General features: G+C 37.7%; 1 protein-coding gene across 1 annotated transcript in view; it reads right to left on the bottom strand.

Moving 5' to 3' along the window:
- LOC128642240 (nodal modulator 3) overlaps positions 1–25,749 on the bottom strand; it is a 122,944-nt gene that overhangs the window by 68,698 nt on the left and 28,497 nt on the right. Inside the window, exons 12-20 of the mRNA XM_053694938.1 lie at positions 21,233–21,410; positions 19,853–19,994; positions 19,501–19,632; positions 16,254–16,390; positions 15,315–15,402; positions 15,163–15,226; positions 14,142–14,237; positions 11,988–12,197; positions 10,906–10,988 (exon numbers count right to left, since the gene is read on the bottom strand). Coding sequence (XP_053550913.1) covers positions 10,906–10,988; positions 11,988–12,197; positions 14,142–14,237; positions 15,163–15,226; positions 15,315–15,402; positions 16,254–16,390; positions 19,501–19,632; positions 19,853–19,994; positions 21,233–21,410 — 1,130 coding nt within the window. The remainder of the gene's footprint in view (positions 1–10,905; positions 10,989–11,987; positions 12,198–14,141; positions 14,238–15,162; positions 15,227–15,314; positions 15,403–16,253; positions 16,391–19,500; positions 19,633–19,852; positions 19,995–21,232; positions 21,411–25,749) is intronic.

Genomic DNA, 25,749 nt, shown 5'->3' with positions numbered 1-25,749 from the left:
TTCAGAGAAACGAGATTTGGATGAAGGAAGGGACCCTGAAGTAGAAGGTTCTTCCTCAGAGGTAGTCTCCAAGATGGAAAAGATGACATTTCCACTAGGTCTGCATACCAGATCCTGCGAGGCCACGCCAGTGCTATGAGAGCCGGTGCCATGAGAATCGCTGACGCCCTCTCCTGCTAGATCCGAGCAATGACTCATGGAAGTAGAGCGAACGGGAGAAACAGGTATGCTAGACTGAAATGCCAAGATACCGCTATGGCATCTATCAGGGCAGCCTGAGGGTCCCTTGACCTCGAACCGTACTTCGGAAGCTTGGCATTTTGCCGAGATGCCAAGAAAACCAGCTCCGGCCGCCCCCACTAGAGGGTCCAGCTGGAGAACACCTCTGGATGGAGCTCCCACTCCCTGGGATGAAAAGTCTGTCGGCTTAGAAAAACGTTTCCCAATATGTCCACTCCTGGAATGTGGATCACCGATAGACAGCAGTTTTGGGTCTCTGCCCACTGAAAAATTCGAGCCACCTCTGTCATGGCCAAGGAACTCAGAGTTCCTCCCTGGTGGTTGATGTACGCCACCGATGATATGTTGACCGACTGGAACCTGATAAACCGGGTTAAAGCTAATTGAAGACAGGCCAGGCCAGCATCGAAGATTGCCCTCAGCTCTAGGATGAGTATGGGGAGAACAGACACCTCCTGAGTCCAAAAATCCTGAGCCTTCAACGAGCCCCAGATTGCTCCCCAACCCAGCAGGCTGGTATCCATGGTCACAATCACTCAAGAAGAGTCTCTTGTCGCCTGATCCAGATCTATTCGCAAAGACAGATCTGCATAGACCTCATTCCATTGTCTTAGCATGCATAACTGCAGAGCTCTAAGATGGAATCAAGCGAACAGAATGATGTCCATGGTAGCTACCATCAGAACAATTACCACCATACATTGAGCCACTGACGGCCGAGGAGAAGACTGAGGGCCAGGCAAGAGTCGAAAATCTTGGATTTTCTGACCTCTGTCAGAATATTTTCATCGATATGGAATCTATTATGGTCCCTAAGAACACTAGCCTTGTAGCTGGAACCAGAGAACTTCTTCCCAGATTCCTCTTCCATCCGTGGGAGCATAGAAAAGACAACAAAGTCTCTATATGAGAGTTAGCTTGTTGAAAAGACGGCGTCTGAACAAGAATGTCGTCCAGATATGGCGCCACTGCAAAGCCCCAAGACCGGATGACTGCCAATAGAGTCCCCAGAACCTTTGAGAAAACTCTGGGAAGCTGTGGCGAGGCCGAATGGAAGAGCCGCAAACTGAAAATGATTGTCCAAGAAGGCGCATATCAGAAACTTGTGATGATCCTTGTGAATGGGAACATGAATGTACGCGTCCTTTAGGTCTATGGTTGTCATGAACTGACCCTCTTGGACCAAGGAAAGGATGAAACGAATAGTTTACAACTTGAAGGACAGTACTCTGAGGAACTTACTAATAAATAATTGTAAATAGGCTTACAAGTAGGAGTAGGTAACTTAAATCTGTGAGGAAAGTTTCCACCAATGCCCCAGCTGAATCAAGGCTAAATAGTTTTAATTAGAAAAAAATGTTTTTCTCCATTCACACACTAAAGTTTATTAAATCAAAATTTAACCACACATACATTTAGCAGAAGCTAAAGATTTAAAAACACTCCACCTAAGTTGAACTAGGATTTTTAAATTAATCTGAAATCAGTATCACTGGTATCTAGCAGCAAAAATTGTAGTTGTAAGCTAAGCCCTTACAATCCGAGGGCTAGTTTAAATTTTAAATTTTTACAAATTATTGAAGCTGCATTGTACCAGACCAACTAAGGTGAGCAAATTAAAAGAAAAGGGAAAGACAAAGCTTATCCCCAGGACCCCTGACGTACGTTTCACAAAAAATGCTTCCTCAGAGGGGTGTGGAGCTGCTGCAAAATGCTATATTTATGAGTCATTAAGACTCTCCTCCGATGTTGGAGTGGATGTTCCTTAATTGCCAAAGTTACATTTTAATTGGCTCATATGAGTGTCAGTCACAAAAGTGACTGGTAATAGGGTACAATGAGAGGTTGGAATTCTAAACGTCACGCTACGTCCGAAATGGGCGTTTTTGTTTACATTGACATTTATTGGACAGATCTCATTGGAGGATTAATCGACCATATGTTACGCTGATGTATCTGGTTAATTGTCTGACATATCAATGCGAGGTATACTGCAGTTACTTATCAAATTCGACCGCTTACCATAAATAGATAGATCGTATTAGTATATCCCTTATATATAGACATTGTACTTGGGGAATACTGTTTAGTAAAGTTGCTGTCCGAATTATTCATACCTGAATACAGGGGATAGTACATATAAGTGCATAATAATGTGAGTCGGCATGCCGTATCTCCCCTTTGACATTAGTCAACAGCATGCTGCAGTTGTTACTGTTGATGGGTGTAATGGATCTGCTCAATATCATTTATTCAGTCTATACGAGTGCGCTGCTTATACGCTAACATCAGTGTTACGTCTAGAATGGGCGTGTTTGTTTATATTCGCTTCTGTAGTAACGGTCTTATTGGCTGATCACTTTTAACATATGTTGCACATAGATCCAAAGCGTGGAATAGTCATTGGCAAATCTGATCGTATATTATAATCTATAAGATTTGATTTTGTTTTAATCCGCTGTTTGCTTATGTGAGTGATATGAAGGAATGAGATATATCTACGCGAAAACCATTCACTTAGTCTAATCTAGGTAGACTGCTTATACATTTAATTCCTATGTCAGATTCTAAAAAGAAAAGAAGAGTTACATGAAAGGCAACACTGTTTATTGGGAGATGAACAGATGCCAGGGATGATTTGTGGAGATGTCAGTATTATTTTAGGCACAAATATGATATGATACCTCTTATTAGAACGTGTGTATACGAGATAGCCTTTAGTTCATATTGCTTACCTATTCGGTTATATTTTCAAGGTGCTGAAAATGAATAGTATACTTGATTTTATTAAGAATGAATAGTATACTTGATTTTGTTAAGGTATTATTATTCTCATTATTGCAGATGCTAATTTTATATACAATGTACTAGTCAGATCACTTTATCATTCATAAGTGAATAAAAAATATTGTGACTTGTCACTGCAGATGTAGAGTCACTCTACACAAATATTAGACACACAGATGGAATAGCAGCCATCAAGTATTTTTTGTCATCTAATACAAATGACAATGAAGATCACAATAATTTTGTAATCCAACTACTGCATTTTATCTTGACACACAATTTTTTTACCTTCAACGATAGGTACTACTTACAGACGCAGGGTACCGCGATGGGTACGGCCTGCGCACCTACATATGCCAATCTGTTTTTGGGGCATTGGGAGCTCTTTAATGTATTTTCGACTGAATTACAACATCATACTGATCATATCCCGCTATGGATAAGATATATAGATGATGTCTTATTCATATGGCAAGGAACATCTCAGGAATTAGATCAATTCATGAACAAAATAAATATGAATAACAAAAACATCAAATTAACATATTCAGCCGATCAACATAAAATTTCCTTTCTGGATATAACTATATTCAAGAAAGAAGATGGTTACATTAACACCACCATTTACCGAAAAGAAACAGCGACTAACACTCTATTACATAGATCTAGTGCTCATCCACCATGTACCCTTAAGGCTATCCCCTTTGGGGAATTTCTGCGCCTAAGACGTAACTGCTCCAGTACTGATATATATCTCACGGAAAGCAAAAACCTAATGGACAGACTTATGGCACGAGGCTATAGCAAAAAAGCAGTCAAACGAGCCAAATACAAGGCCCTAAATATCCACAGAGAAAATTTACTCATTCCCAAGGTCAAAAATACTAGTGAGTCTAATCCAAGATTAATCACTACATATAACCCACAAATGCCAGAAATAACTAAAATAATCAACCAACATTGGAAAATTCTGCAAAATGATCCCTCTCTGAAGGAAAATATCGGTGACAGAATCTCAATTGGGTACAAAAGACCCACAAATCTTAGGGATAGACTCGTCTCTAGCCATTATGTAAGAGCCTTTAAGAAAAAGGACACTGATCCAGGGATGTTTCCATGTGGGACTTGCTCCGCATGCCCATACGTAATGAAGTCTAAAACCATTCAAGACAAAGATGGCCAGTTATATAATCTAGCCTCTCATTTCTCCTGTAGAACTATTGCGGTTGTATATGCTCTCTTTTGCCAATGCAAAATGATCTATGTTGGCATGACAACCCGGGAGATCAGGGTACGTATCCTTGAACATGCTAACAACATAAAAAATGCCAATAAGGATGAAGCTCGTGGCAAAAAGTTAACATCAGTAGCAAAACACTTTCAAATACATCACAAGTGCTCCACTAGCAATCTGAAATATATGGTCATTCAAAAAGCCTCATTAGGAATACGAGGAGGCAATCTGGAGAAAACATTACTCAAACTCGAATGCAAATGGATCTACCGTTTAAATTCTGTAAAACCTAATGGCATGAATGACTTCAATAATTATTTTGTATATTTGTAAATGAAATAAGGTATCACTTATCAATAACTGTCTTGTCCTATCACTTATTATAATTTTTGGCTTACTCCACATTTCACTTATATTGATCAAACAATCACCACACTACCCTAATTTCAAGGTTAAGGTTATTATACTTTGACCCGTTTATTTAATTCACAAAATTGTAAACACGTTAATCTGTACACTTTGTATAAGCTAAACTCATTTAGAGTTATACTTGACTTGTTTATTTTATTTACACATTGTATACACGTCAGCCTGTACATTTTGTATAAGCAGATTCCATCCAGTGAATATATATACACTAAATTAGGTATGTCTCACATTTGTCCCCCCTCTTTTGGTTAATCTTAATATGCAATATTATTCTTCAGCACACAAGAGCACTCCTTATACACCTTATTTTTAATGTCTCATTCTCACTTCTATTTTTGTTCACAATATTTTTTATTCACTTATGAATGATAAAGTGATCTGACTAGTACATTGTATATAAAATTAGCATCTGCAATAATGAGAATAATAATACCTTAACAAAATCAAGTATACTATTCATTCTTAATAAAATCAAGTATACTATTCATTTTCAGCACCTTGAAAATATAACCGAATAGGTAAGCAATATGAACTAAAGGCTATCTCGTATACACACGTTCTAATAAGAGGTATCATATCATATTTGTGCCTAAAATAATACTGACATCTCCACAAATCATCCCTGGCATCTGTTCATCTCCCAATAAACAGTGTTGCCTTTCATGTAACTCTTCTTTTCTTTTTAGAATCTGACATAGGAATTAAATGTATAAGCAGTCTACCTAGATTAGACTAAGTGAATGGTTTTCGCGTAGATATATCTCATTCCTTCATATCACTCACATAAGCAAACAGCGGATTAAAACAAAATCAAATCTTATAGATTATAATATACGATCAGATTTGCCAATGACTATTCCACGCTTTGGATCTATGTGCAACATATGTTAAAAGTGATCAGCCAATAAGACCGTTACTACAGAAGCGAATATAAACAAACACGCCCATTCTAGACGTAACACTGATGTTAGCGTATAAGCAGCGCACTCGTATAGACTGAATAAATGATATTGAGCAGATCCATTACACCCATCAACAGTAACAACTGCAGCATGCTGTTGACTAATGTCAAAGGGGAGATACGGCATGCCGACTCACATTATTATGCACTTATATGTACTATCCCCTGTATTCAGGTATGAATAATTCGGACAGCAACTTTACTAAACAGTATTCCCCAAGTACAATGTCTATATATAAGGGATATACTAATACGATCTATCTATTTATGGTAAGCGGTCGAATTTGATAAGTAACTGCAGTATACCTCGCATTGATATGTCAGACAATTAACCAGATACATCAGCGTAACATATGGTCGATTAATCCTCCAATGAGATCTGTCCAATAAATGTCAATGTAAACAAAAACGTCCATTTCGGACGTAGCGTGACGTTTAGAATTCCAACCTCTCATTGTACCCTATTACCAGTCACTTTTGTGACTGACACTCATATGAGCCAATTAAAATGTAACTTTGGCAATTAAGGAACATCCACTCCAACATCGGAGGAGAGTCTTAATGACTCATAAATATAGCATTTTGCAGCAGCTCCACACCCCTCTGAGGAAGCGTTTTTTGTGAAACGTACGTCAGGGGTCCTGGGGATAAGCTTTGTCTTTCCCTTTTCTTTTAATTTGCTCACCTTAGTTGGTCTGGTACAATGCAGCTTCAATAATTTGTAAAAATTTAAAATTTAAACTAGCCCTCGGATTGTAAGGGCTTAGCTTACAACTACAATTTTTGCTGCTAGATACCAGTGATACTGATTTCAGATTAATTTAAAAATCCTAGTTCAACTTAGGTGGAGTGTTTTTAAATCTTTAGCTTCTGCTAAATGTATGTGTGGTTAAATTTTGATTTAATAAACTTTAGTGTGTGAATGGAGAAAAACATTTTTTTCTAATTAAAACTATTTAGCCTTGATTCAGCTGGGGCATTGGTGGAAACTTTCCTCACAGATTTAAGTTACCTACTCCTACTTGTAAGCCTATTTACAATTATTTATTAGTTGTATCCTGCCCTTAACTTTAAATCTGTGGCAGGAGGTCTCTGTGGTTAGGAGATTATAAAACTCAAATTGGGCTATCTGCCCTTAACCACTGAATCTCTTGTTATAATATACTTTGCCCTACCCCCACCCTCTCTCACTTTAAACTCTGAGGAACTTGTTTAGACATTTCAGGTCTAAAATTGGTCTGAAAGTTCCCTCTTTTTTTGGCACCACAAACAGATTTGAGTAGAATCCCAGACCCTGTTCTTGTGGAGGAACTGGGACTATTACTCCCAGGACAGAAAGATCAACAATTTAAGAATGCCTCTCTCTTTATCTGGTCTACAGATGATCTTGGGAGGGACTGGGAGGGAAAGTTCTATTTCGTACCCAAGGGATACGATGTCCACCTCCCAAGGAACCGGAACATCTCGTACCCAGGCTTGAGCGAGTTAGAAAGCCTGCCCCCTACTGCATCCACTCCCGGATCGGGGGCCGGCCTTTCATGCAGACTTGGAATCCAGTTGCTGTTTTTTTTAGACTGTTTCCTCGTATTCCAAGACTGACCAGGCTTCCAGGAAGACTTGGATTGATTCTGCTTGTAAGAAGGAGGGGAGGGATTACTTCTAAAGTTACGAAAGGAACGAAAATTACTCCGAAGTCCTTTCTGCCAGGCACAAACAAGGTCTTACCCTTGTAGGAAATCGTCAAGAGTTTGGATTTAGATGACACATCCGCAGACCAGGACTCCAACCATAAGGCTCTGCGGGCTAGAACCGCAAAACCAGACATTTTTGCTCCCAATTAATGACTTGTAAGGAAGCATCTATGATAAAGGAATTGGCTAATTTAAGAGCCTTAATCTTTTCCTAGATCTCCTTAAGAGGCGAATCTGTCTGAATAGAATAAGACAAGGCATCAAACCAGTAGGCTGCCGCACTGAAGACAGTGGCAATACACACCGCAGGTTGCCATTGGAGGCCTTGTTGGACATACATCTTCTTTAGTAATACCTCCAACTACATATTTCACATAGCATTTGTAAAATTAACTAGAATCTCTAGGATTGACAGGCATATCGTAGTCATTCCAAGTAGCCAAAACCTTCTTTAACATACACAAAGGTGTTCAGGCTTCAACCTGAAGGATACTACTCCAGCCTCAGAATAAGGAATTATACTGTCAGAATCTGAGATTTCACCCTCAGAGGCTACCGACATATCCTCCTCCTCATTTGACCTATGAGGAAAATAACCAGCGTAGCTGCAGGCGGTACAGAAACCTTACTACCTGAGATTCTAAAATTCCTCTTGCGATTTCCCTAATATAGGAAAAGCAAATAATGCCACAGATACCGCAAAAGAAGCCTGTGCAACAATCTTCAAGCAAAACAACTACTCCAGGAGATTGAGAGGAACTGCAGGGCACTGAATGTGACGCCCTAAAACAAGGACTTGGGACATTTGAGGAATAAACGGTGGCACCGACCAAACAGTATCATCCTGAGAGACATGAGGCTATCAAACCATATTTTTAATTATTTTAAAAATAAAATTAAACTTAATCATGAACACTGTCACTTTAAGAGTAAAAAAAACAGACAAGAGAAAGGGTAAGCCTGAAGGCATATAAAACCCTGTAACATAAAAATGATTAACCCTAATTCTCTGACCATAGAGAATCTTAATGGGACCTTATGCCTTTAAGGAGAGGAAATTCAACATAGCATATATGTAGATTGAAGTCACCTAGATTACTGACAACCGTAGGAATTACAGAAGCCCAAACCCTTTACCATAAGACACAATGAAAGATTTTATTAAATATTTGATTGATCACTACTGTAGATGACATGGCAATACACATACCGCAAAAAAACACAGTAAAATAGCCCGACACTCCGTCTCAGTCGGAGGAGTCCGGGTCACGTGAGCGTGACAGCAAGGTATCAAAAATGGAGACGCTCCGATCCTCCAAGAAGGAGGCGGAACCAAGGACCTGCAGAACGTGCAAAGTTAAACTTCTAAAAGGAATGGCGCCGCTCCGATCCTCCAAGCAGGAGGCGGAGCCAAGGAGCAACAAAAAAAAATCTAGGCGCTTCACCTGACAAACATCAAATAGATAAATGAAGGGTTAATACAGTGGTTTAACCAACTAAACCCTGGTTAACAATGACCATCTATCTGAAATTACTTAGGGGCAAGATAAAAAAAACTTCTCACACCGTCACTTCGTAGCATGATCAGAAAAATAACGCTATTATATAGTCAAAACACTAAATAATGCTGAAACAGGCAAATGAATAAAAAAAAAAAAAAAGAGCCTCATGTAACTGTTAACCCCCTCATTTACAAAGGGGGAAACAGCTTCACTCATGTCACACAGAAAGTGCCTGCCCGCTGCCATTAATAAAATCCCAGCTAGGATATTTTGTCCCATAATAAAGGCTGCAGACCCTTAAAAGTGCAGTGTCTCCCCTAGATAGAAGACAAAAGGCATTTACCTGAATTCCAGTCGTCCTGCAGTCAGACGACTTCAAATATGAGAGGATGCCACTCCTCACAGCGACCTGTAGAAAAAAGAAAGAGAGTAAACCTACTCAGGCTTTCTATACCAGGGCAGCAACCTGTTAGGAAAACGCAGCAAAGCACCCTTTACAAGTTCCTAACTGCTTAAAAGTCACCACTGCCCTACTAAAGAGACTAACGTGGAGTACGGCTAGACCCATCTTGAGAGGAAAAGATCAGAGCAATCCTACTGTGACTTTCAAAATAACAAAATTTTGATTGAAGTGAAATAAATCAATTTTCTTCAGACACCAAACACTTCACCTCCTCCTTGCACAAGAGGCAAAGAGAATGACTGGGCTTTGTGGGAAGAGAAGTGATACTTAAAAGCTTTGCTGTGTACAAGTTTATCTTTTCCTCTCATTGGACTTTTAAACAAGGTAAATTGTATCACAGCTAAACTAAGATAATGTCATAAGTTTATTTTCACCTCCATTAGCAAAACCAATTCTGTGAACATTTGTGTGTTCCCAATTTTAAGTGGATATGCGAATTGTATGGTATAACTACTATGTAATGACCCTACTGTACGTTTTTGCTGTTTTTCACACCAGTTGTATGTGCATATTTTGTTGCTTAATAAAGCTTTTAAAAACAAAAAAAACAACAACAAAAAAGCTTTGCTGTGGTGCTCTTTGCCTCCTCCTGCTGGCCAAGAGTGATATTCCCAACAGTAATTGATGATGATCCGTGGACTCACCGTGTCATTACAAAGAAATGTATGTTTACCTGACAAATTCTTTTCTTTCCTGGCATGGAGAGTCCACGACCCGCCCTTATTTAAATTTTGAGACGGCTTTTTGTCTTTTCTAAACTTCAGGCACCTCTAGACCCTTGTGTCTCTTCTCTTTTGGTATTCCCTCAGCTGAATGACTGGGGGTTTAAAGTGAATGTAAAGTTTCATCATGAAGTGCCCAGTTTTTAAAAATACTATTAAAAACAGGGGCACTTTCATTGATGAAACTTTAAATTGCACCATATTTGTAGAAATACTTACCTCTTCGTCTTGAAAGCCGGATCGGTGATGATATCGCTTCCCCCGCCCGTCGCAAGCCTCTTCCTACGTCAGAAATGATGATTCCGGCCTTCCTCCAGGCAATGCTTCCCCCGGGGGTTGGGAGCCGTGATTGGAGGATGCCGGAATCGTCATTGCTGACATGGAAAGAGGCTTGTGACAGGATTGCGAAACGCTGGAGTGGCTTTCAAGACGAAGAGGTAAGTATTTCTACAAATATGGTGCAATGTAAAGTTTCATCAATGAAAGTGCCCCTGTTTTTAATAGTATTTTTAAAAACCGGGCACTACTTGATGAAACTTTACATTCACTTTAAGGAAAGTGGGAGCGATACTTCTTTGCTGGGGTGTTCTTTGCCTCCTCCTGGTGGCCAGGAGTTGAATTCCCACTAGTAATCAGAATGGATTCCTGGACTCTCCATGACAGAAAAGAAAATAATTTATCAGGTAAGCATAAATTTTGTTTTTGCTGCTGCTAAATTTGCAACTGATATCTGATCTTGCTCTCAATACGTTTCATGCCCACAAAAAATAAAAAAATAAATATGGAACCCTAACTGCAGGAAAGGACAAGAACATGCCTACATTTAAATACAAAAATTGCAATCCATATTGTAATGAATGTATATGGGTAATTTACCTCCACTGACAACAGTCTCCACAGACGGAGGGTAAAAGAGGAGTTCTTTAGATGATGGCGTCACTGTGATCTTCTCACCAGATCTGCAAAATGAGAAAGTTACATGATGTGGTGTAGGCTGCACCATACTTGCTCAACTATGCTCCTGAATATAATATAGGCCAGAGCTGTTGAGATTAAAAGGACACAAGGTCACATAAAAATCCTATGGCAGCATAAAACCTACATAACTCTGCAAAATTGCTGCATTGTAAGATTCTGTTCCCGAAATAACACTTACTTTTAAAATAAAGGTTAAAAAGCAAGATATGGTGCAGAAATATTTATAAAACATAAAAAATTGGATGCTAAAAAATGTACATAAGGTCAACAGAAAATAGTGCAATATATATATATATATATATATATATATATAAACAAACTCTCTTCACCAACACAAATATTTGTATAAAAACGATCTCATTGAGGAGAAAATATACATATAAAATTGTATTGTATTCTTTTTCCATGCGAATACAGAGATGTCCAACTCATTATGTTAAAGGGACAGTAAACATAGAATATTTTATTGAGGCTATGGAAACGGTTAGTGATATATGCCATTTATATATTACTCTCTGTAATTTATTAAAACTCTGCAAACTTTAGATTACAATACCCCCCTCTGGACGGCTCCACCAGCCACTCGCAACTCTCATAAGTTTTGTTTTTAGAAGCAGACTGTTTAGCAAATTACAGTGCTACTGTCCGCGCTATTGCACTTACTGAACGCGCACTCCTGCTTTACTCTTCCCAGTAAAGTGCATGCGCTGTTTCTCTACTCAGGGAAGCTGAGCAGACAGCATCGAGAATGAACGCACATTAGGGAAGGGAAAGGGGTGGGCAGCAGCCTTTCTGTGGCTGGCCCCTGGCTGCAAAACTAAAAGTAGAAGTGTGGTCAGCCGGATAACACTTCAATGTGGAGAAAATAAAGGTAAATGTTCTTCTAAATACAAAATGAATAAATTAAAACGCACATATGGTATTTAAGTGTTATGCACTAAAGACAAGAAATTTCGCACAGCTCCTGTTCCATAACTCACCTGGCCCAGTAGGAAAATTCATATGAAAATGGTCCCTGAAGCTCATCGACTACTTCTAGAATTGGCGACTTTATCTCAGTATCTTCCAAGTCCGACTTCTCTCTCTGCAGCTTGCGAGCTTCAATCTCAGCCAGCTGCTGCTCCCTGCGGGTCTCCTCCACAGATTTCAATGGTCCTAAAACTAGGGCTGGCTCACTGTCTATGGAAGATCTAAAGAAAATAATGGGGGGGGGGGGTTGTTCAAAAAGGAGCATTAAAGATTTTAAGATAGTACTATAAATCAATTCATTCTGTATAGTAAAAAAAAAAAAGTCTATATGCTTCCACTACATATTTTGTCCCCATTTCCTACAAATTAACACTGCAATTGTGTATTTTCCATCTCCTGCAAGAATGCACACTTTGCATGAACTATACCGTTACATTCCAAACACCTATTGTTTACTCACTGTAGTAACTAATTTATGTCTGTTCCTAATTGGCCTCAGCAGAGGAAATAAGATAATGGATGCCTAAGTTACAACATAGAGGTGCCCATTATTTAATGGAGACTAAAACTTTACTTTTATGTCTTCAATATTTTATCAACTAAATATACATTTAAAAATACAACTAGTATTCTCTGGCTTTTCTTTGCTTCGAATATATGATAGCTAACATTTATTTAGTGTTTTACATCCCTTTAAAAAAAAAAATTCAAAACAATACATAAAGAACGACAAACATAAAGAAACAAAAACAGAGTAAGTTCAAACAGATGAGAAACAAATTATGTTTTAAAATAAAAATAAAAATCTTAGCAATGAATACATTTAACAGATTATAAACATTGAACTAGGACTTGGACGTTATTGTATATAAGACGTCGAAATAAGATACGTCAGTCAGCAGTTGTAAGATCGTTATACGTATCCAAAAAGTCTAGATTTTTTTTAGCATAGACAAGGATAGAACAGTTAGAATTGACAGTATATTAGCTTGTTGATTCAAGGAGATTTCAGATTGCCGATTGGAGTCAAGAATAAATTATTTTTTTACCTTTGAGGCACTATTGGATATCACTTCAATTTAGTGGGGGTTTTTTTTATTAACTTCTTTTGGATCAATAGTAGCAATAGGAATGTGTGAAAAGGTTACATTTGATGGACTGGAGACTTTTTAATTTGACCTATATTACTATATAGCTATGTAACCAGCACGGTCATTGGATGATACAAAATATCCAAAAGTGTCAATGCCACTAAATAAATGGTGAGTTGTAAATGTGAGCTTTGATAAAACTGAATCAGGAGAAGCCATGTCACAAGTGTGTATATTGAGTTTGTTTAAAGGGCCATGATACCCAAATGTTGAAACACTTGAAAGTGATGCAGTATAGCTGTAAAAAAGCGGACTAGAAAATATCACCTGAACATCTCTAGGTAAAAAAGAAAGATATTTTACCTCAAAAGTTCCTGAGTAGCCACATCCCATTGTAAAGGACTTCTAAGCAGCAAATCAGTATGTCTGTCCAGGGACAGCTAAGGGAGTGAGCTTACGTGCACACTCATCTTATTTCCCTATTCAGTTTAAGGAAGTCTACTATGAAATCTCATGAGTTTAGTCAAATCTCATGAGATCACAGTAAAAGAGTTCATGACCTCAGCACTGTTAATTCTGATTGGCTGCTGTTCATTTCTTAATTTTTTTATTTATTTTTTTACCTGCAGCTGGGCAGTAACTGAAGTGTAACTTTTTACACAGAACTTACTCTGCTGAGCTGAGGAGATTGTGAGGTAAAATATCTTCCTTTTTTACATAGAGATGCTCAGGTGATATTTTCCGGTCAGCTTTTTACAGTTATATGCTAAATCACTTGAAACTGATGCAGTATGAGTATTATGTCCCTTTAAGAAAGATAATGTACGAATGAAAAAGGGTGGTACACCAATTTAGTAAGTAATATGTATAAACCTCTATCATGAAGGAGTGGACAGGCCGTTAGAGAGGGTCCTTAACAAAACTCACCTTTATTCACACTTTGTTTTATTCATAAAAGATGGAATTTGGTTTGTATTGGGGTTTTTTTTTGTCTAAATCATTGACAAGTAGCATCATAACATTAGTATTATCTTAGAAGTATCAACATGCTACTTAATATGCAATTACACTTACTTAATAGTGACGGTGACATCCATTAGCTTATCTGCTGTGATGGTCCCTAGGACACGATGTCTCATAGCAGTCAGAGTAAGAATGCTAGGTGAAGAGCTGTTAAAGGGGAAAAAAAGGAAAAAGGCATTTATTTTATTGTCTGTCACATAAAAAATATTGATGAATGAATGTAGAATATAAATTTGGATTCAGATTCTACCAATGTAGCAATCAAAGGAATAATTAACAGATTTAAATAGGCTTAAAAAAATGCATAACTGTGAGCTAATCAGATCTGCCTTAGTTTTATCAATATAGGAACATAAATATGGCATTAAAAGTCATGTGAAAATAAAGGCAATTTCACAACATAGACAACAGGTTGACTGGTAAAGAGTAGATTATAAAGAACCCTATTTTTTCTTGTGAAAGTGAAGCTCACTAAGATCTGTAACAAATCCAGATCTTAGTATGTTGGACTTTCACAAGAAGAAATCCGTCTCCAAAGATGTTCTGCAAATCAAATAGCTGGTTTAGGCAATTTGCAGCATTTAAAGAACCCAAGTTACAGATTTTGCTTTTCGACTTTTCAAGAGAGCTTTCAACAAAGCACAATGTAAAAAAATAAAAGAAAATCCAATATACCTCTCACCCAAGAAGTCATAGTTTCAAAGCAGAATGCTAGTGTCCATTATTTGTTACACATTCAGCTAATTAATAAAGTACATTAATAAAGTTTAAATTAACTCTTTACTATTTAGCGTGCACCAAAATTAAGATCATTTATGGAAAACACAATACATTTCAAGCAATTAAATTTATGTTGTTATATCATTGTTCTGTAGATTTTTTTAAACCCACAAACTGTATTACTGTGCAATGTTTAACGATACCGTTATCGGCCAGTGTGTTATGGCTATAGTTGAAATCTCACTAAAAGTTGTCGCTAGATACCGAATGAAACTGACTATTACACAACATGCTGATCACACAGGGAACTCCTATGTTAATGCACTTTAAGCAAAAATAGCAACTGACTTACGTATCATAGGTATAAAATGCATGTTCAAAACGATGGCAAGATCTCGGCGTCACTTTGTAAACACCTGGAAAAGAAACCTGTTTGATCAAAGCAACCTAGCCTGTTACACCAAGTATTATCTGTAACAAGAAAACAGTACATCATAAAATTACCTGGTTTGGAAAGACAGAATCTATTAATTCCCTTTGTTAAATTATAAACACCAACATTTTCTGGACCATTTCCATCCTGGTAAAATTCCTGCGACGGAGAGAAAAGAAAAAAAAAATTGAACTCATTATCGTAAAATAAACCATAACCCACTGGTTCCAAGAAGGCTCCAACACAATAGAAAAACAACATGCTGAATATCTTTCCAACAGGTAAGGGGATAAAAATAATGTAACATGAAGCAAACTCACTTTCTATGCTTGACAGTCTTTAAATTGCTTGATATGCCAGTATTAACTAACCATAAACCCCTGCATTTACACAATACGACACATATTTATTAAAGTGCAATTGCATCACAGCTCAAACAAGCTTACAGGGATATTAAACTCTAAATTGAGATCCTCAAAGAATGTCAGTAAATTAAAAATAAAACTTTGCAATTCATTTTCAGAATTTTCTGTAATTTAACTCTAAACGTGTAGCGTTTCCACGCTATTTGTTTTTATAAATCTACTGTACGATCTCAGCGCATAATTCTTTGTGAGGAAAAGAATGAAATAGCGTAAGACATTTATTCCCTGTTCCTTCACCATTTCCTCCATCTACCTCTCTGCCCCCTTTCTGTCTCCGTCACCCATTTCCTCTCACTCTCGACCCTTAACACAACCAAGATTGCAAGAATTTGCAATTACCGCAACCAGAACAGGGAGAGTTCTTGCATTTTTGGCATATAAGACGCAGGGATAATTGAATCATAAAACATCTCATTTGCAGAAAAAAATATTTTTTGGGGGGAGGGGTTTACAAAATTATTATAAACAATTGCAGGTAAACCAATCACTGATAATGTCCAGCATCAATGTAAAGCCTGCATATTAACTCAATGTTTAAGACAACACACTGAAAAATAAAACCCCAGGTACTCCGTTTTTACTCACCAGTGTAATGGCATGAGAGAGCGAACACCTTAGCATGTAGCCGGTCTGGCGGAACTCAATTCCCATAATGTCTTCATCTGTAACTTCAAATTCCAAAGATTTATTCTTCCAACACCAGTCTTCTTGAATTATGCTCACTTGGAAATAAACAAAATAATAAACATGAGAAACACAAGAACTTAGCAAATAAAATTAAAAATTTACTGGCTACAATTTTATCCAATTCTGAAAGAACTCTAGTAATTTAGAAAGACACAATGCTAAGACCATCAATCACATAGGGGCCGAATGATCAAAGCATGAGCAGACATGATTCGTTGTTACGGATCATATCCGCCGCACATTGATAAATGCCGACTGGATGCACTGTCCGCATTTATCATTGCACAAGCATTTCTAGTGAAATGCTTGTGCAATGCCGCCCCTGCAGATTTGCGGCCAATCGGCAGCTATCATCGGGTGTCAATCAACCGAATTGTATCCAATCGGGCTGATTGCTGTCCTCTGCCTGAGAGGTGGCGGACGAGTTAAGGAGCAGCAGTCTTAAGAAGGCTCGCGCAGAAAAAGGTGAATATGGGCGTTGATAAATCAGCCCCATATGATGATTGTAACCACCTAAAAGTATTTTAAAGCACAGGGCTGACAAATCTGTTTAAAATTTAGGAGCCAGTAAGAATATGTAGGAGCCAGGCACACTTTTAGGAGCCAAGCAGTGATATTTTTATATAGATATATGGAGACTTACCCAAAAAGTTAAGGGACAGTGGCTCTTAGTCTCCTGGGTTTGTCGAGCCCTCTTAAAAAGGGGCATAAAAGTGCAGAAAGAAAATGTTCTAATGCATGTGTGCATTTTATTATGTCACTATTGCTTGTATACAACTGTGTGTTTAACCCTTACAATGTAGTTAAACACATAGCTAGCGCTCCAGACCAGCAATGCACCACTGGGAGCTATCTTAAAACATATGGCGAGACAATCACAAGAGGCATATGTCCGAAGCCATTTATTATCAGTTGGCTTTCAGTAGTGCACTGCTGCTCCAGTTCCTGCCTAATCAAGCTTTTCAACAAAAGATACTAAGAACACAAAATTGGTAAAGTTCATAAAAACAAATTGAAAAGTCTATTCAAATTAAATACTTTATCTGTTAAATGAAGGTTTCATTTTGACTTTCCTGTCTCTTTAATATGTATTACAGTACTACAATTCAATAAATTATTTCAAATATCTAGACATTTGGAACACATAACTAATATAGATAAATGATAGATATAATCGTCATTTCTCTATAATACAACAGTTTCATCATCAACATGTAAAAGAACCTCTGATCATTATTATAGCTGGGAATTGCTGGACTTTTGCAGACAAATTAATGTATAAAGAAACTCAATGACTATTACATAAACTCATTAAAGAGACAATCTAGACCCAACACTTATTGTTACATACCGGATATGCATCTTGCAACGGGTTCCATATCTATAAGCTTGTAAGTACAAGAGACTTTTAAATAATCATTGTTTGTTAGCAGACGACAATGGCCGCCATGCTCTGCCTGCAGCTTTCTTCTTGTCCAGTTAGCTCTTTTCTTGTATACCAGTTTAGCAGTGCACATTTAATATGTTTCAGTTAGCTATTTCAAATTGCACATGCACAAATTAGCATGTGCGAGTAGGAAACCTTATTTAAGAGTCAATCGTGATTGGAGAAACATAACATAGCAAAATATACACGCAATAGATTCGCGGAGCTTGGAGCCATTTCCAGATCCTAACAAGCGATGAATGTTTAAATGTTTCATGTAGTTTTATAACCTTATAAATGTGGGACCAGTTGCAGGATGCTTCTCTGGTGTGTAACGATAAGTAATCAAAATGATGGGTCTAGACTGTCCCTTTAACTCAGCTGTTTACTTCTTCTGTTACTTATGTAACTGTGTAACAAGTGCAGCAAAAATAAAGTATTTTACCCTTTGACTGCCAAAGAGGCCAACAATCTATAGCAAAACAAAATGTGCCTTATTTAGTAGCAAGTGTTTATATTTATTTTTATAGATATATATTTTTCTTTAGCAAAATCATATTATACAATTGGATCAACAATTTTCAACTCTAAAGGAAACATCCCCATTGCTAAAAAAGTATCCTCATAGCAGATACCGTAAAGATGCAACTACAGACAGCAATTGTTTCAGCTCACAGCTTGTCATTGTCCTAAAACAGCTGCGGGGCATATCCTTTTTAGCTAGTGGGTAGAATTTATTAAGAGGTCTATCCAGCATCACTAGTCATGCCAGTCTCTGTGTGTTATTCTAAGCAACACATTCACTAAAGCTCACTCGTCCCTTTTTCCTCTTATGAATCAGCAACATTAAACATAAAACCTGGCGAAGCTGTGAAGCTGGAGGGACGCCAGTTTCCTTATTTTTGTCACAGACACTTTCATGCGCTGCTACTTTCACAAAGTGGCCTCGCCAGCATCAACAATTGCTGTGTTATCCCATATGGCGGATTCAGTAGAGAATGGAAAGAGGAGTGAGCTGTAGTGAATCGGCTCCAAAGAAAAACACAGGAACTGGTGAAGCAGGAGAGACCTTTTAAAAGGAAAAAATAAAAAATAAAAGTTTATTTTATTTTTTACTTTTGTGCCATACAAATGGTCAACATCAAGAAAGAACTGGCAAGATTTGTAAAAGGCTCCCCCGGCCTTCCCCCAAGCCAACACATTTTTATTCTTCAGCAGTAGATGGTACAGCCACCTACAAGGCTACTGTTCATGTCTCTATTCCGTACTCCTGACTGCTGGGAGCACGTGCAGCCGATTTGCTTCAGGTAGCCAGACAGATAGGAGTGCGCAAAGTGTAGGGCTACAGCCTTCTCTTTGGCTGAATTGGCCACTGAAGAATATGAGAATTTAAAAAATAAAACAAAAAACAACAACTTACGGAACAATAATAGGTGTAGTCTTAAAAAGTAAAATAAATATGTGTTGCAACAGCAAAAAATGTCATTTAATTTGAAGACAATCTCTAAGGCACACACTACTTATAAGGGCAACAATTAAATATTTACTGACCCTTTAAGTTAATTGTGTCCATTATGTGCAATATAATTGTGCAGAAACATAATTTGGCTAATTTCACCATCAATTTAAAACACTAACCCTTTAATACAATAAATATTTTAACATGTTTAAATGGTTGCCGCATTTAAATTCAGAGATAGTAGGTAAAATGCCCATTACCTTTGTATTTTCCAGGTAAGACATGATCAAAACCAAAAGTAACAGTTTCTGTCTTCCCGGATACCTGTACACTGCGCTTCTCACGTTGTCGGCTTGTAGATTGTAACGTCACAGTCAGATCACCACAGGAATCTGGAACATTAACAAAGCTCGCACAATTTGTAATAACATAACATGGTTTATTAGAGCCACAGTATCCAAAAGGAGGCCACTCAATATACAAATCACTGCTTATTTTCTTTTTAAAAAAACTTTATTAAATCCAAACATTGCAAAATAAAATGGGTTTATATCTGCAAATCATTTACTGTAAGACTAAACAGCTACATACTAGACATAAATACATGCTCACCTAAACAGGATACTTTGCCAGAAACAGAAGCCATGAACTGAGAAAAAGAGACATCCATAACTGGTCTATCCATAACAATCACAGGGTATAGAGTAGGCTTCAGTGCAAGTCCAGCTTTTGCTTCAGCATCTGAGATACTAACCTAGAAGAGCAGGCAATGTTACATGTGAGAGGTTTAAACCTAAACAAGATATGGGCTCTAAAGAGAGAGGTTATGGGTACCCAGCATTCTACGCTAAAGCACGGCTCCAGCACTTTGCACATGAACATTCGGAAACTTTAGTGGAAGTTGATGATTGTAGGGCAGGTTCAAATCAAAGTGTATTGACATAAACTGACTATTAGCTAAAATGTAAATTACCCCAACTTTGTTGATGGTTAAACTCTAATCAAACTAATCCAGTACAGCATAAAAGTAAAATACAAAAAATGATTAATTGAAAATAAAAATGCAAAGAAGAAAATACTCTGCCAGAGCACCTTATTACACCATTGCTTCCATATAGCTGTAAGGTTAACCCCTGCAAAGGAGTTAAAACACATAGGTAAAGTCAGCTCTAGAGCAGCATTGCATCACTGGTACTTAGCTGAACACATTCGGTGAACCAATCACAAGAGGCATGTGTGCAGCCACCAATCACAAGCCAACTACCAGCAGTGCATTGCTGCTCCTGAGCCTACCTAGATATGCTTTTCAGTAAAAGATACCAAGAGAATCAAGTAAATTTAATAATATATAAGTATATTGAAAAGTCTCTTAAAATAACGTGCTGTACCTAAATTGCAAAGGTTACATTTTGACTTTCATGTCCCTTTAATAATTGCTATGGGCTTGCAGTGCACTGAAGGTCCAGAGTGTAACTCACTGCTGTTCCAATCAGCAGTGCTAATCGCAAAACTCAGATGTATAACTAGCGTTGCTGATTACATCAGCGTCATTTTCCGCTCGGGACCAGCAGTGCACCGCAAGTCCCATACAGTATTTCTACTGTGTGTTTAACAAATTTACCAGGGTTAAACACACAGTACTGCAAGGTCGTTAGTCTTTAAATTACATACTAAAACTAATTAATGGCCCTTTAAACTACATGAATATATTAGCAAAGTAAGAGTAGTTTTCAAATTCCCTATATGCTAATCCCAACAGTCTTCGCAAACTGCCTGTTTCCATAGTAAAAGCCTTTAGAGTTTTATTGTTTTTAAACATCTGAACTGAAGCTGTAACGGCCAAATCAGACACTACCCTTAAAGAAAAAAAACATCCATATTTATTTTGCCATTTCAGATTTTGTTTATATATATTTTACTTATTACTTGTTATCATTAAAATATCAAAAAATGTTTGTTGTTTTACACAAACAGGTGCACCACATTTCTTACTTGGATGTTGTAGGATCCCTTTCTAGCTTGGAAGCAAAACGTTCCTTGAGCGTCGGATTCTGTGATAATAGATGAAGTTCTTTCCTTCTCTTGGGGTGTTAGAGTAATTTTATATCTACCTATCTGCTTCATTGACTCTGGGAAATGCGTTATAGAAATGTCTCCGCATACACTAAATCTGTAAATAGAAATAACAACATTGGATACAGAGTAGATGATCTTGTTAGCTATTTGAGACGACAGAGTAATATGTTGCCACATTCGCTGGCATTCAAGGTGTTAATAATGAATACACAATAAGAAAGGCAAATGCAATGTCTCTTCGAATAAAGGGCATTCTTGTCCATGTTCAAAATCATATCAAGGCTAATACACAGTGAACAAAAGAAATCACTAGGGAGGGGGATATTTTTTACACGTAATCTTTGTAAAATGTACAAAGTTTAAAAGGATGCCCCCCCCCCCAGCTGTCTAGGAAGAGTTAAAGGTATATTTAGGTCAAAATATAAATGCAGATAGATAAATTACATCTTTGAATAGAAACAGATTTGTAATATACATGTATTGGCAAAAATGCTTCTAGTAAAAGGTATCACTGTTTTAGTGTTAACATTTCTTTTATGTAATTGGCAAGAGTCCATGAGCTAGTGATGTATGGGATGTACAATCCTACCAGGAGGGGCAAAGTTTCCCAAACCTCAAAATGCCTATAAATACACCCCTCACCACACCCACAACTCAGTTTTACAAACTTTGCCTCCCTATGGAGGTGGTGAAGTAAGTTTGTGCTTGATTTTCTTCTGCGACATGCACTTCTCAGAAGTACAGTGAATGTCAGAGGGAAGTGAAGGGAGTATCACCTATTGAATTTTATCGTTTTCCTTGCGGGAAAGCTTTTCATAGGTTCTCTGTTATCGGTCGTAGAGATTCATCTCCTACCTCCCTTTTTTAAATTGACGATATACTCTCATATTCCATTACCTCTACTGATAACTGTTTTAGTACTGGTTTGGCTATCTGCTATATGTGGATGGGTGTCTTTCGGTAAGTATGTTTTCATTACTTAAGACACCTCAGCTATGGTTTGGCACTTTATGTATTAATGTAAAGTTCTAAATATATGTATTGTTCTTATATTTGCCATGAGTCAGGTTTATGTATATTTCCTTTTGCAGACTATCAGTTTCAAAATTGGGAAAACATATTTAGGATGTTATTTTTTCTTACCTTGGGTTTAGTCTTTTCTCTGAAATTGACTGTTTTATTCAAAAAAATTAGGCTCGCGAGGCTGCAAAATGCAAATATTTATTGCGTCATTCTTGGCGCGAGAATTTTTTGGCGTGAAAGTACGTTTGGTGACGCAAATTCGCAATTTCCGGCATCTTAGTTGACGCCTGGTTCCTTGCACAAGGTTGCGTCTGCCATGACGCGAGTTGCGTCATTTCAGGATGTTGTTAGCGCCAAAAAATTTTCATTTTGCATTGCACATCATACTTGGAGCCAATTAATTTAATTATTTAATCCCCACTTCCTATATGCCTCTTTCTATGCTCAGAGGGCTATGCTGTTTGCATTTTTTCCCCATTGCTGAAACTGCCATATAAGGAAATTGATAATTTTGCTTTATATTTTGTTTTTTCCCTTACATTTGCAAGATATCTCAATCTGATCCCGTCTCAGAAACCACTGTTGGAACCATGCTGCCTGATAACAGTTCTACCAAAGATAAGTGTATCTGTTGTAAATTAGCGGAGATTATATCTCCAGCAGTAGTATGTAACAGTTGTAAGCTTTTACATGCAGAGAATGTATCCATCAGTACTAGTGCCTGTTGTTCCTTCAGCATTTAATGTACATTATATCCCTGTGAATATAAAAGATTTTATTGCTGATGCGATTCAGAAGGCTTTGTTTGCTATTTTTCCTTCTAATAAACGTAAAAGGTCTTTTAAAAATTCTCATAAAGTTGATGAAATTTCAAATGACCGAAAACATACTGATTTATCCTCCTCTGATGAGGATCTATCTGATTCAGAAGATCCTACCTCAGATATTGACACTGACAAATCTACTTATCTCTTTAAGATGGAGTATATTCGTTCCTTGTTAAAAGAGGTGTTGATTATTTTGGATATTGAGGAAACTAGTCCTCTTGATATTAAAACTAGTAAATGTTTAAATTCGGTTTATAAACCTCCTGTGGTTATGCCAGAGGTTTTTCAAGTTCCTGATGCTATTTCTGATATGATTTCTAAGGAATGGAATAAGCCTGGTACTTCTTTTATTTCTTCTGCTAGGTTTAAAAAGTTGTATCCTTTGCCAGCAATTAGATTGGAGTTTTAGGAAAAAGTCCCCAAAGATTATGGGGCTCTCTCTACTCTTGCCAAACGTACTACTAACCCTATGGAAGATAGTACTTCCTTTAAGGACCCTTTAGATAGGAATCTTGAATCTTATCTAAGGAAAGCTTATTTATATTCTGGCTATCTTCTCAGGCTTGCCATTTCTATGGCTGATGTTGCAGCTGCATCAACTATAGGTTGGAAAGTTTAGCGCAACAAGAAACAGATCCTGATTTGTATAGCATTGTTCGCTTGCTTCAACATGCTAATCATGTTATCTGTGATGCCATTTTTGATATCATCAAAATTGATGTTAAATCTATGTCTTTAGCTATTTTAGCTAGAAGAGCTTTGTGGCTCAAATATTGGAATGCTGTCATGGTATCTAAGTCTAGATTACTATCTCTTTCTTTCCAAGGTAACAATTTATTTGGTTCTCAGTTGGATTCAATTATTTCAACTGTTACTGGGGGGAAGGGAAATTGTGTTTGTTTTTTTACCTCAGGATAAAAGATCTAAGGGTAAATCTAAAGCTTCTAATCGTTTTCATTCTTTTCAACAGAATAAGAAATAGCAAGCTAATCCTACCCCCAAAGAATCTGGTTCCAACTAGAAAACCTCTTCAAGTTGGAATAAATCTAAGCCTTTCAAGAAACCAAAGCCAGCCCCCAAGTCTGCATGAAGGTGCGGCCTCTCATTCCAGCTCAGCTGATGGGGGGGGGGCAGATTAAAAATTTTCCAAAACATTTGGGCTGATTCTGTCCAAAACCAATGGATTCCGAACACTGTCTCTCAAGGGTATTGAATAGGATTCAGAGTAAGACCTCATGTGAAAAGATTTTTTCTCTCACGTGTTCCAGCAAATCCAGTGAAGGCTCAGGCTTTTCTGGAGTGTATTTCAGATCTAGAGCTTTCAGTGGTAATTATACCAATTCTGTTTCAGGAACAGGGTCTGGGGTTTTATTCAAATCTATTCATTGTCCCAAAGAAAGAAAATTCATTCAGGCCAGTTCTTGATCTGAACATTTTGAACCGTTTTATAAGAGTGCCAACTTTCAAAATGGTGACTATAAGGACTATTCTGCCTTTTGTTCAGCAAGGTCATTATATGTCCACGATAGACTTACTGGATGCATATCTTCATATTCCAATTCATCCAGACCACTATCGGTTTCTGAGATTCTGTTTTCTAGACAAGCATTACCAATTTGTCGCTCTTCCATTTGGCCTAGCAACAGCTCCAAGAATTTTTTCAAAAGTTCTCGGTGCCCTACTCTCTGTAATCAGAGAACAGGGTATTGCGGTGTTTCCTTATTTGGACGATATCTTGGTACTAGCTCAGTCTTTACATTTTGCCGAATCTCACACAAATCAACTAGTGTTGTTTCTTCAAAGACATGGTTGGAGGATCAATTTACCAAAAAGTGCCTTGATTCCACAGACAAGGGTCACCTTTTTAGGTTTCCAGATAGATTAAGTATCCATGACTCTGTCTCTAACAGAAAAGAGACTAATGAAATTGGTTTCAGTCTGTCAAAACCTTCAGTGGCTATGTGCATGGAGGTTTTAGGTATCATGACTGCAGCATCGGACGCGATCCCCTTTGCTCGTTTTCATATGAGACCTCTCCAGCTTGTATGCTGAATCAATGGTGCAGGGATCATACAAAAATATCACAATTAATATCCTTAAATCCCAATGTTCAACTTTCTCTGACTTGGTGGTTAGATCCCCAACATATAATTCAAGGGGCTTCTTTTGTTCATCCAACCTGGACTGTAATCACAACAGATGCAAGTCTTTCAGGTTGGGGAGCTGTCTGTGGATCTCTGACAGCACAAGGGGTTTGGAAATCTCAAGAGGCCAGGTTACCAATCAATATTTTAGAACTCCGTGCTATTTTCAGGGTTCGTCAGGTTTGGCCTCTGTTGAAGAGAGAACCATTTATTTGTTTTCAGACAGACAATGTCACAACTGTGGCATATGTCAATCATCAGGGTGGGGACTCACAGTCCCTTAGCTATGAAAGAAGTATCTTGGATACTTGCTTAGGGCGGAATCCACCTCTTGTCTAATTTCTGCAGTACATATCCCAGGTATAGACAATTGGGACGCGTATTATCTCAGCCATCAGACTTTACATCCGGGGGGTGGTCGCTCCATACAGATGTGTCT

The sequence above is a fragment of the Bombina bombina genome, chromosome 11 (assembly GCF_027579735.1).
Source record: "Bombina bombina isolate aBomBom1 chromosome 11, aBomBom1.pri, whole genome shotgun sequence".
In the NCBI taxonomy this organism is placed as follows: domain Eukaryota; kingdom Metazoa; phylum Chordata; class Amphibia; order Anura; family Bombinatoridae; genus Bombina; species Bombina bombina.
Note: the sequence above shows the minus strand (reverse complement) of the source record. Positions and strands in the feature narration are given on the sequence as shown.